This window comes from Oncorhynchus clarkii, chromosome 5, assembly GCF_045791955.1.
Source record: "Oncorhynchus clarkii lewisi isolate Uvic-CL-2024 chromosome 5, UVic_Ocla_1.0, whole genome shotgun sequence".
Lineage (NCBI taxonomy): Eukaryota > Metazoa > Chordata > Actinopteri > Salmoniformes > Salmonidae > Oncorhynchus > Oncorhynchus clarkii.
In genome coordinates, this window is record NC_092151.1 from 11,840,766 (window position 1) to 11,854,036 (window position 13,271).

At 40.4% G+C, this 13,271-nt stretch overlaps 2 protein-coding genes across 2 annotated transcripts; one reads left to right on the forward strand and one right to left on the reverse strand.

The window, feature by feature from the left end:
* Nucleotides 1-1,378: 1,378 nt before the first annotated feature.
* On the reverse strand, nucleotides 1,379-5,669 carry c5h5orf63 (chromosome 5 C5orf63 homolog). The gene is made up of 4 exons (XM_071155232.1): nucleotides 5,636-5,669; nucleotides 4,092-4,206; nucleotides 3,867-3,923; nucleotides 1,379-1,716 (listed from the first exon to the last, which is right to left on the reverse strand). Exons 2-4 carry the CDS (start codon nucleotides 4,197-4,199, stop codon nucleotides 1,546-1,548), a joined length of 336 nt encoding a protein of 111 aa, XP_071011333.1. The 5' UTR covers nucleotides 4,200-4,206; nucleotides 5,636-5,669; the 3' UTR covers nucleotides 1,379-1,545.
* LOC139409633 (polymeric immunoglobulin receptor-like) lies at nucleotides 4,290-10,598 on the forward strand. The gene is made up of 4 exons (XM_071155054.1): nucleotides 4,290-4,339; nucleotides 9,375-9,382; nucleotides 9,592-9,900; nucleotides 10,264-10,598. The coding sequence occupies exons 1-4, from the start codon at nucleotides 4,290-4,292 to the stop codon at nucleotides 10,596-10,598; spliced, it is 702 nt and encodes a 233-aa protein (XP_071011155.1).
* The last annotated feature ends 2,673 nt before the right edge of the window (nucleotides 10,599-13,271 follow it).

Consider the following 13,271-nt stretch of genomic DNA (forward strand, 5'->3'; position numbering starts at 1 on the left):
AGAGATGAACGTACTTTGGTGTGAAGATGCTGGAGGAAACGGGTACAAAAGTATTTATATCCACACTAAAACGAGTCCTATATCGACATAACCTGAAAGGCCACTCAGCAAGGAAGAAGCCACTGCTCCAAAACCGCCATAAAAAAAGCCAGACTACGGTTTGCAACTGCACATGGGGACAAAGATCGTACTTTTTGGAGAAATGTCCTCTGGTCTTATGAAACAAAATAGAACTGTTTGGCCATAATGACCATCGTTATGTTTGGAGGAAAAAGGGGGAGGCTTGCAAGCTGAGGAACACCATCCCAACCGTGAAGCACGGGGGTGGCAGCATCATGTTGTGGGGGTGCTTTGCTGCAGGAGGGACTGGTGCACGTCACAAAATAGATGGCATCATGATGGAGGAAAATTATGTGGATATATTGAGCAACATCTCAAGACATCAGTTAAAGCTTGGTCGCAAATGGGTCTTCCAAATGGACAATGACCCCAAGCATACTTCCAAAGTTGTGGCAAAATGGCTTAAGGACAACAAAGTCAACGTATTGGAGTGGCCATCACAAAGCCCTGACCTCAATCCCATAGAAAATGTGTGGGCAGAATTGAAAAAGCGTGTGCGAGCAAGGAGGCCTACAAACCTGATTCAGTTTCACCAGCTCTGTCAGGAGGAATGGGCCAAAATGTACCCAACTTATTGTGGGACGCTTGTGGAAGGCTACCCGAAACGTTTGACCCAAGTTAAACAATTTAAAGGCAATGCTACAAAATACTAATTGAGTGTATGTAAACTTTTGACCCACTGAGAATGTGATGAAAGAAATAAAAGCTGAAATAAATCATTCTCTCAACTATTATTCTGACATTTCACATTCTTTAAATAAAGTGGTGATCCTAACTGACTTAAAATAGGGAATTCTTACTAGGATTAAATGTCAGGAATTGTGAAAAACTGAGTTTAAATGTATTTGGCTAAGGTGTATGTAAACTTCCGACTTCAACTGTACATATAATTTTTTATTTAACCTTTATTTAACTAGGCAAGTCAGTTAAGAACAAATTCTTATTTTAAATGACGGCCTACCCCGGCCAAACCTGGATAACGCTGGGCCACTCGGGAGCCAGTAGGCCTTAACTGTATATTTAAAGATGGAATGCTTAGTTGCTACTTTCATTTTTGGACCTATAAAATAATGATATATATATATATATATATATATATATATATACATTAATTTTTTAAGAATATAACTTATAAATGCCTCATGAGCTTTGTTCAACTGTCACACTCCATGAGAACCCGAAATAGAAGCTTATTTTACTCCCAATAATTGTAAACAATGTAAATGCAAACAAACACTGAATACCCTAAAAAAAAAAATGGTTCAAACTATCATTTTAATATCATGCATGGTCTGACCTTGCATCCATATCTCTGTCCATGAATTTGAGTGTGGTTATAGTGCCCATCCCTCAGCTCTTTACCAAAACACAGGTGGGGTGACCTGGATTCTAGCTTTAAGTAGGCTACACTATTGCAAAGTCATTTTATTGTTGTTCTTCATCCACTTCAGCCAACCGTTTCTCCAGGAGTGAAGTGCTAACTCTGTGCATCATTAGAAACTGTCCATTCAGATGGAAGACTGGGATGTCGTATTTGTATCTGTCCCACCAAATTTTGTTCTCCGGCAGTGTGATATCTACCTGCAGAAAAATATACTGTAAATAACAGAAATAAGAGAAGACATTCATTAGTAAATTGACCTTTTGATAATACACTGAGTATACCAAACATTAGACACATCTTCCGAATATGGAGTTGCACCGCACCCTTTTTGCCCTCAGAACAGCCTCAATTCGTCGGGGCCTGGACTCTCCAATGTGTCCAGCGTTCCACAGAGAAGCTGGCACATGGTAACTACTATGCTTCCCACAGTTGCGTCAAGTTGGCTGGATGTCCTTTGGGTGGTGGACCATTCTCGATATACACAGGAAACTGTTGAGCGTAGTAAAATGCCCAGCTGTGTTGCCGTTCTTGACACAAACCAGTGCACATGGTACATACTACCATACACCGTTCAAAGGAACTTCAATCTTTTGTCTTGCCCATTCACCCTCTGAATGGCACACATACACAATCCATGTCTCAAAGCGTACAAATCCTTCTTTAACCTGTCTACTGCCTTTCATGTACACTGATTTAAGTGGATTTAACAAGTGACATCAATAAGGGATCATTGCTTTCACCTGGAATCACCTGGTCAGTCTATGTCATGGAAAGAGCAGGTGTTCTTAATGTTTTGTACACTCAGTGCATACGGAAAGTATTCAGACCACTTTACTTTTTACACATTTTGGTACGTTACAGCCTTACTCTAAAATTGATTAAATTGTTTTCTTTCCTCTTCAATCTACACACAATACCCCATAATGACAAAGCAAAAAAAGGTATTTTGAAATGTTTGAAAATGTTTGTTTTTTTCCCCCCCAAAATATCACATTTAAATAGGTATTCAGACCTTATTCTCAGTACTTTGTTGATATACCTTTGGCAGCAATTATAGCACAGAGTCTTCTTGGGTATGACGCTACAAACTTGGCACACCTGTATTTGGGGAGTTTCTCCCATTCTTCTCTGCAGATCCTCTCGAGCTCTGTCAGGTTGGATGGGGAGCATCGCTGCACAGCTATTTTCAGGTCTCTCCAGAGAGGTTCGATCGGGTTCAAGTCCGGGCTCTGGCTGGGCCACTCAAGGACATCCAGAGACTTGTCCCAAAGCCATTCCTGCATTGTCTTGGCTGTGTGCTTAGGGTCATTGCCCTGTTGGAAGGTGAACCTTCCTCAGCGCTCTGGAGCAGGTTTTCATCAAGGATCTCTCTGTACTTTGATCCGTTTATCTTTCCCTCGATCCTGACTAATGTCCCAGTCCCTGCTGCTGAAAAACATCCCTCACCATAGGGATGGTGCCAGGTTTCCTAAAGACGTTCCGCTTGGCATTTAGGCCAAAGAGTTCAATCTTGGTTTCATCAGACCAGAGAATCTTGTTTCTTATGGTCTGAGAGTCCTTCAGATGACCTTTGGCAAACTCCAAGCAGGCTGTCATGTGCCTTTTACTGAGGAGTGGCTTCCGTCTGGCCACTCTACCATAAAGGCCTGAATGGTGGAGTGCTGCAGAGATGGTTGTCCTTCTGTAAGGTTCTCACATCTCCACAGAGGAACTCTTGAGCTCTGTCAAAGTGACCACTGGGTTCTTGGTCACCTCCATGACCAAGGCCCTTCTCCCCCGATTGATTGGTTGGGCAGGGCGGCCAGCTCTAGGAAGAGTCTTGGTGGTTCCAAACTTCTTCCATTTAAGAATGATGTCGGCACTGTGTTCTTGGGGACCTTCAATGCTGCAGAAATGTTTTGGTACCCTTCCCCAGATCTGTGCCTCGACACAATCCTGTCTCGACTCTAAGGACAATTCCCTCGACCTCATGGCTTGGTTTTTGCATTGACATGCACTGTCAACTATGGGACCTTATATAGACAGGTGTATGCCTTTCGAAATCATGTCCAATCAATTTAATTTACCACAGGTGGACTCCAACCAAGTTGTAGAAACATCTCAAGGATGATCAATGGAAACAGGATGCACCTGAGCTCAATTTCGAGTCTCATAGCAAAGGATCTGAATACTTATGGATATGTACTTTGTCATTATGGGGTATTGTGTATAGATTGATGAGGGGGGAAAAAACAATTTAATCAATTTTTGAAACAGGCTGTAATGTAATAAAATGTGGAAAAAGTCAAGGTGCCATTTAGCAGACACTTATCCAATTGTTCAGCAAACATTTAAGGTGCATTTCTGAGAAACATAACCTCACCCTGTGTTTGTATGGTTCAAGGACGTCTTTTGCTTCATCACACAATGGGCATGGATCCTGGAAAATGGTTAAATACACATATCAGTAGTGCTAACTAATGCATTCATCACTTTGCCTATAAAAAGCACACAAAAAATGTGTCAAGCAAAACCACTAATATGAACATTATTAATTAAAATATGAATATTATCTGATTAATTTAAATTACTCAACAATTCACATTACCTTGGTAAAAAGCGTTAAAGTAGGTAAGTACTTTTGGGAGAAGAGTCTTCTAAGCAGATGAGCAGAACTCTTTGTCCTGTGGAGAGTCCTCGGCAAGACCAAATGCATTGTCTGTCTGCAAAGTAGACAATTACTGCATCAGACATGTAGGCTTGGCACTACTTTATATGCTCTCTGTTACCTGGAGTTGCATGACAAATGGTCCAGGTACACAAGTACAATGCCCACTACGTGACAGTGACCCCAACGTGATATATCATTAGGAAATTGTGGATTATTTTGATAACTTTGGAAGTTCGGTAAACGGCGATTGGATACTTAGGAGTATTCTTGATTAATCTGAATGTCCGGTTCAGGTCGTATCCTTCATATTTGCATCCGTGGGTCCGTAGGAAGTTTAGATGATTTATTCCATTAGATTCCATGATATATAATGAATACACATCCTCTGTAATGAATAAGGTGCCATCTACAGACCTTTAAGTTGAGGGAATCTCGTATTCTTGAGTTAGCTCAAATGCAGATCAAGAAAAATAATGGTCTTAACATTAATTCGACAAGTGATGAAATACTTGATTAGGCTGCTAATATTTAGGCTGCTAATGAATGTCTTAGGCTGCTAATGAATGTCTTAGGCTGCTAATGAAAGGTCTCTTTGACCGGAACGTTACATGTTTATTAATGTTCTCTCTGCACTGTGTGCTGGAGCACCCATTCTTGTTTTCACTTTTCCCAACCTGTGACCTGTGCGTATTTTTTATTTATTTTTCTACTCACTTATTTCTGAGTGAAAGTGTGTTGTCTGTCCAGAGCTGAAGGTTGGTGAGCTGCTTCTTAACCAGATGGAAGAAAATTAGCTATGGTCCAGCATTGAATGCCTTATAATGCTTGTTAATGTTTATAATTTAAGCTTGATGCCTTGTATGTAATCCCTTTATTTTCCAAAGTAATTAAATACACTTGTATTTAGGATTCCATTCTCAGACATTTATTGATTGCTTATTAGTGTAACTCAAATATATTGTTCTTCCATATTGCTAAATCATCTTTATGGAGTCAGATAAACATTTTAATTGGCTAATTGCTTAGTCTTATTACTAGTCACATGTGAGGTATTTATACTATCATATAAACTGTATGTCAAAAATATTACGGCTACAGACATTCTTGTATTTCAAAAGCATTTCGATTGCTATAATGACCTCTCTTTGCATTGTGAAGGGTGACCAGAGTATTAAGACAGCCATATTTCCTCTCAAATGTCTCCACATATAAATCTAAAGCACTGGGTAAATCAGTCAGAAATCAACTAATTTTTAAAAACAGTAGCGCCGATTGCGTAGGATGTCGCTCTCCAGTTTGGCTGCAAAGTGTATTTTTTAGCGTAGACCTGTGCCTTGAGGTAGTAAATAAACCTACCGCTGTATCTATGTTTATGTTTCTCTATGAAATGTTTTTATCCAGTATAAAAATGTATGCACGTCAAAAGCCTGGCAGTATTTGAGTTATTTGTGTAAAAGAGTAGAGTTTATGAAATATCTCACCTATGAGAGGACAACCAGGCGTGACAAAACAGAGGAAAAAGGAACACAAATGTAGGTGATACCTATTGGTTGACTGTCATTTTACTTCCTGTTCAAGGGAGTGCCACTATTGGACAATTTTCTGTCCATCAAATAAAGTTAAACCTACACGCGGCAGTATTGTGAAAACGTGTACAATCAGCGGTTACAAAGTTTCCATTCATAAAATGACAAATGACAGTCAGATAAATGGGTGCTCCCATTTGTTAAACAGTAGCAAGTGTTTAGCCTTTTGTATATGACAAACCTTAATTTGCAGTGCATTTCTTTTCCAATCAATATTGATAATGGGCATAATTTGGAAATGGGTATTACTTGTATTAACAAATAATACTATTTTACAGTGATGACCTATATCCTAGATATTCATACTGCATGTAAACCCCCTCAAAACAATCCTGGTATTGAAAATATGTCAGCTGAAGGCTCACTGTCTGCACTGAAATATATAATAATAATAACAAAGACCTTTTGAATGTTGATAACTAAGCGAGGTCAAGCCCCATCATTTGACACAAACACACACACACACACACACTTTTACCTTATTACACATGTACTACATTTAGTAAACAAATGTCAAAGAGTCAGTAGCCTAATAACACCTCATTTATTTATTAATATTTTTTATTTCACCTTTATTTAACCAGGTAGGCTAGTTGAGAACAAGTTCTCATTTGCAACTGCGACCTGGCCAAGATAACTGCATAAAGACTGATATGCTTTATGCAGTTATTTTGGGATTGGATGATCAAGGTGTGCCACACTGAATCCAACCTCAGCGTAAATACAACAATCTGAAACAAATAACTAATGATTTGGTGCGGCTAATCCACTAGTATCGAAAACCTGACTCTAGGCAACAGTGACGAGTCAGGTTGGGTTTGAGAATACTAATGCACAGCATGGAGTTTGTTTGGCTGCTGAGAGCGTGCAGCAGTGACCAGTCAGGTTGGGTTTTCGAGACTACTAATGCACAGCATGGAGTTTGTTTGGCTGCTGAGAGCGTGCAGCAGTGACCAGTCAGGTTGGGTTTTCGAGACTACTAATGCACAGCATGGAGTTTGTTTGGTTGCTGAGAGCGTGCAGCAGTGACCAGTCAGGTTGGGTTTTCTAGCACAGCATGGAGTTTGTTTGGCTGCTGGAGCGTGCAGCAGTGACCAGTCAGGTTGGGTTTTCGAGACTATTAATGCACAGCATGGAGTTTGTTTGGCTGCTGAGAGCGTGCAGCAGTGACCAGTCAGGTTGGGTTTTCGAGACTATTAATGCACAGCATGGAGTTTGTTTGGCTGCTGAGAGCGTGCAGCCACGGCTAGTGTCATGGACGAGACCGCGCGGCTCTCAAACTGTGAGCGAGGGATTTAGCTCTCCTAAGCCTGCTGCTTTTAAAGGAATAGAGTAATATAACACAATGTATCTGATGAAACATTTTAAGCCTTTCCACCTTCATCATCACCTGTATCCATTATGTTACTAGGACAACGGACTAGGACAGTTGTCATTTGATTGTGCCTTTACAGACTACACATGTAGCCATAGACTATTCATTCGTGCAATATGGAATAATTCTCATCAATGACTAATTTACACCCAGGTGTGCATGGACAGTCATTTCAACAGTTATGAACATGTATCGTGAGGAGTGAGGCACACATCTTTTTTTTTTTTTACTTAAAGTTGACATAATATATGTCCACAAGTGCAGAACTTATGTCCGTCTTTTAGCAGTATGAGGTTTGGTTGTGTCTCCTGTAGGCCTCTTTGCCAAACAGAATATTTAGGCTGCTAATGAAAGGTCTCTTTGACCGGAACGTTACATGTTTATTAATGTTCTCTCTGCACTGTGTGCTGGAGCACCCATTCTAGTTTTCACTTTTCCCAACCTGACACTTCAGGTGTGAACATTTTTTATTTTGACTCTCTTATTTGAGAGAGAAAGTGTGTTGTCTATCCAGAGCTGAAGGTTTGAGAGCAGCTTCTTAACCAGATGGAAGAATAAGATGAGCTATGGTCCAGCACAGAGAAAATGCCGCAACACAGGATGTGAAAAGTCAGAGCTGTCTATTCTGTAAGGCTCTGTATTAAACTGTACTACCATCTATAGGATTTTAAAAGCAACAGCACATGAAACTCAATATCATGAATGCAAGATTATAAATGTGACACATTTTCAATTTATGTTTCGTAGCAGGCTTTAAATCCGAAGGACTCAATGCATTTCACAAGGACATGAGGTAGCCTAACGGTTCAGGGTTCAGGGTTCACACAAGTCCCTCTATATTTCACACTGTAGGTGGAAGACCTACACACATTCTTGGATGCCGTCTGACACTGGGCAAGCAACCTATACCGTGAGGATGCCTTCAAGGACCTAGTCATACACTTTGAGGAGATGGGCAACCACTCTGTCCTCTCTGCTCTCTTTTAGATCATAATTAGGAAAATATAATATAGGAGCCTACTTATGGGAGAACACTGGAAAACTTTGAAATTAAATTCTCTGAAGTATAGTGTCACAATTTATATTTCTCACATTCTCACAAATGCACATGGTTTGTAATGTTGTTTTCAGTGTATCTGGTTGAAGATGTTGGTAATGGAGTAAACTGTTCTCTGTCTTGTCCTCTCTGTCCATGTCACGTGGCATTAGAACTGCTTGAGGCCAATACAGCAGATTGTCATGTTGCCTCGTGAGCCACCCGTATCAGTTGACAGTGAAGACACGTCATGTAAGTTACTGCTTCAGTGAAACAGACACACAGAGAGAGAGACCCGAGAGAGAATGGTCCAAATACAGTAATTTAGACCATGCTACTATTGAATGTCTTGGCAAAGGTCTCTTTGACTGTACTAATGTGCTGGAGTACTACAAAATGAATCATCCTGGGTCGTGTTCAGTAAGACACACCGTAGACAAACTGTAAACAAACAAAAAATATTTCCTAATTGGACAAGCCCCCCAAAATATAATTTGATGCATAGTGAACATGACCCTCCTTAAACAGTGTCCAGAAACAGCTTACCTCACTGAATGTGGCCACAATTTACTATAGATGGGGTCTGCGCATCAACACTGTTACATTATGGGAAATGTAGTCAAATCTTAGCCCAACGAAGAGGAGGAGCCTATTAATTAGTATGAAAGTTCCTCCCTCTTGCTGTTTTAACTTTGCTAAAAGATTTTCTCAGTATACTGTGTTGCTTAGGGTGTCCATCATTCTTCCAGGCACGTCAACAGAATGTCAAGCAGAGGACAGATAAATGTTTTACAGCAGACAAAACATACTTCAGGATGAAACAACGTTGGTGGAGGAATCCGTGATCGTCGCTTTGCTTCACGCAACGAATGACTGTGGAGATGAATGGAAGCTACTATGAACCAGCTCCTTAGGAGAAACTACAAGAAGGGAAAGGATTTGTCCCATCATTTGGCACTATTATGATCATTGGTTCTGTTTGTTTTACAAATACACTGTTTGGAACTGTTGACACTAAAATACAGGCCAAATAAAGACCACCTGCTCCACAGAAATTCATACTATCTTGTGTGAGCCTTATAGATATTAGGAAGTTCAGTCATTCGATTTGGGGCCTTGGTCCTTGACACACACATTGTGCATTGGTACCATATAACATACAGAGACATATACCCAGAAATTGATTCTCATCTCTCCCTCTCCCTCCTCCTCATCTTCTCCAGACTTTCAGGTAAGGGTAACATGTTTCTATGAAGTGCTGAAGTTGAGGTCAGGGACTGAGACTGGACACATGCTGAAACTCTGAAGACAGGAACAGTAGCTTGTCTTACCAGTAACACTTCCTGTATTATGTGTGTTAGAGTCCAGATGGAATGTGATTTTTCTGCTGTGAGAATTCAGTTGGATTCCAATCTAATGTGTTTTCTGTTCTGTCTACAGTTGCTTATCGTGTGTCTGTACAGACAGGAGGCTCCACCACCATCCCATGTCACTATGTTCAGAAATACAAAACCCATGTGAAATACCTGTGTAAAGGAGATCATTTGTATAGTTGCTCCCCTGTTGTACCTGCTGACCCTCCCAAGAGCATAGATAAGTCCTCAATCTCTGATGACATCAACCAGCAAACAATCACTGTGACCATGACTGATCTGGAGCCAGAGGAATCAGTACGTTACTGGTGTGTTGTCGAGATCAATGGTGGACAAAATGTCTGGATAGAAAGGTTCCACCTATCTGTCACTCCTGGTAAGATCGCTGCAACTCATCCAAATGATTACATGACTGGTGTTCTGGTTTCATTTACTGCTTTCACTACTATTGTTCAAGTTGACATGAGGAAAGTTGGTAAAGTTGGTATATGTCTACTTTCTGTTCTCTATACATTATGATATTTGTTACAAAAAAATACTTCATCACTCAATACCTAATTTTTATTTTACTAGGCAAGTCATTTAAGAACAAATTCTTATTTTCAATGACAGTCTCAAAACAGTGGGTTAACTGCCTAGTTCAGGGGCAGAACAACAGACTTATACCTTGTCAGCTTGGGGATTTCGATTACTAGTCCAACGCTCTAACCACAAGGCTACCCTGCCGCTCTGTGTTCAGGTACTCCAGAACTCTATGTGGACCAACAGGAGGTGACAGGAGTTGAAAGAGGGAGTGTCATTGTAAATTGTTACTATAGTAACACTGGAAATAGGAAGGGGTGGTGCAGGATTGGTGGCAGTGGGTCCTGTGTGGAGAGGAATTCAGGGGCTCTTGATGGAACATCAGTGACCCTACAGCAGACCACTGATGCCCCCAGAAGAAACGTCTTAACGGTGACTATGAGTGGACTGAAGATGGAGAACACTGGCTGGTACAGGTGTGGAGTGGGAGCCCTTATGATGCCTGTTCACATCACTGTCAGACAACAAACCACCACTATGACCAGTGAGTAGAGAACAATCAGATACTGTAGAATTAAGTATTAACCTGGTTTATCCAGTCTTGCTGGCTGATCATCTAATTGCAACATGATTCAAAGCTTTTGGGAATACTAAGTCAACATTTCCAAGTTGGTGTAAATGAAATAAACTGGACAATAAACTGGACAAAAGATTCAACTGGACAAATACATCCACAATGTATTGTTGCAGTTCAGTCTACCCTGTGTCTCTCTGGTACACCAGTCATAATGACATTGTTGTTTTTACCTCACAGCAACCCAAGCTCAAACCACTGAACAATCCTCTTTCTCTCCAACTGCTGAGCCTGTTCAGACTGACAACACAGTCCAAGGACCTGAGGGGAGCAAGGAGAAGGTCACCATGAGTTAATCATCACTCATTCATCTGTATTTCATACTTACTCTTCCAAATGGATGGCAATATGAAGAAAGATAACATTTTCTGTTTTTCACACTAAGGTTTACAGCACAAAAACACCCTCCTTAAACATTTTCACACAGAGTATAGGCCAAGGCAGTGTTTTCATAGAGACATTCACCATCACAGAGACATAGACAGTTACCACTTCCTCCCACCTCTGTGGTTTGTATTTCTGCCACATTAAAAGGTAATGCATGTTAAAAGTGATGTGAGAAATCTTTACTAGTTCTAAGCTAAAAGAGCCACAGAGATCATATATGAAAATAATAGGGATTGTGTATGTAATTCTATGATTACACATAGGCTTACATTTTTAAAATAATTTGTAGAGTAGCTCTATTTGTCCTGTGGGGTACAGCAGGTCAGATACCAGGGGGAGACTCGTCGAGGCCTGGTGACAGACGGAGTATACATCACGAGACGATGGCTCCATCTGCTCCACGTGCCAGGTCTCGACGGGCTCTCCGGACTGGACTAATTGGTGCTGAACTATTATTTTAATAACACCTTTGAAACTCAGCTAATCCTACTCTGTCCGTGTCTGATCTGTGTAAACGTTTTGACCCAACCCCTGGTCTGCCACAGTCCTCAACATGCATTTTTCCACAATTTTGAATGTCTAAAGAATCCACATGTTCTTCTGAAATATGAACACAGAAATACTGGACATTTTAACTCTTATTACGAGGGCGATTTGACAGTATAACAATCGTGGTCTTCAATTGGACTTGCATTTTACTGGTCTCAGTCTTGCCCCGGTCTCTGACTCCTCGTCACGCTCCAGTCTCGGTCTTGACTTGGTGGCAGTGTCTCCTGTGTGGAGAGGACATTACAACAGACCACTGATGTCACCAGAAGAAAAGTCTTAACGTTGACTAATAGTGGACTGAAGATGAAGATCAATGTTTTTCACTCTAGAGTTTAGGGCACAAAAACACCCTCCTTACACCTTTTCACACAGAGTACAGGCTAAGACACTTCCTCAGACTCTGTTATAGAAACATTTACCATCACGGAGACAGGTACAATGACCACTTCCTCATATCTCTGTGGTTGTAGAAGTCGCAGCATTCTATTATTGGATGGACACTTTTCACATAAAAGGTGTGAATATCTCCATTTAGTCCATTTTGTCATAGCAGCACAAAAATATAATAAAAAATATGTATTTATCTGTGATCTTTTATGGACTGTAAATTCACAGTAAACATAGTCTTTCACTATCAGTTCCATAGATCTAAAAGTCCTACTGATTCCTCTGGGCAGGTTGGTGGTGGTGATAGTTGGTGTCCTAGTCACATGGAAGATGTCTATACTACCACTTTCAATGATCCACATTCATTAAATACCTTGAGTGGTCAATCTCATCACTGCCACTGCAAACCTTTAAATGCCTCTAGAAATAGGAAGTCTTCCCTTTTCAATTCCCCTAAAAAAAAAGGCATTGTCTTGCAGAAATGTACAGAGGAAATGTTTTAATTATTTTACAGATGGGGGCGAAACATTATTCTACATGCCAAACATTGGTAATGCAGTACTTTTCGTCCTGTGCAACATCATTGCTGTGGTAATGTTCAGGGCAAACAGACTCCACGATGAAACTAAAGATGAGTAGAAACCAGACACTGGTGGAATCTGTCCCTGGTGAGACCAAGGGACAGATTTACATTGTTTCTGAGTTGTGTGTGTTTGCAAGCACTATACATGATTGAACTGTTAATGATTATGCATAAATTTAAAAAATCTATTTAAAAATGATGAATTAACTCTTTAACACCCAAAATGTGGAAATCAACATATGTTCACCCCCTACTAAAGGGTGGAGAACCAGATGTGAAAAACTATTGCCCTATTTCCAAGCTCCCTATCATGGTCAAAGTCTTTGAATCCCTAGTGAACTCTCAGCTAAATAAATTCCTGCTTGAAAACAACCTGTGTGGGGTTCAGTCTGGCTTCAGTTGGCAGCAAACTGTTGCTAGCCAGACTCAATAACATCGGTCTCAGTGGCTGTCAATTGGTTAGAAAGTATCTCATAGACAGAACACAATACATCTATGCTGAGAATTACAAGTCTAGCCTCCTTGAGATTTTTAGAGGTGTACCCCCAGGCTCCATTTTAGCTCCATTAAAAAAGGTGTCATCTTACAAATACCTAGGTATATGGTTGGACAAGAAACTGTATTACAAAGTTCAGATTGATAATCTTATGAAGAAGCTTAAACTGAAATATATATATATATATAT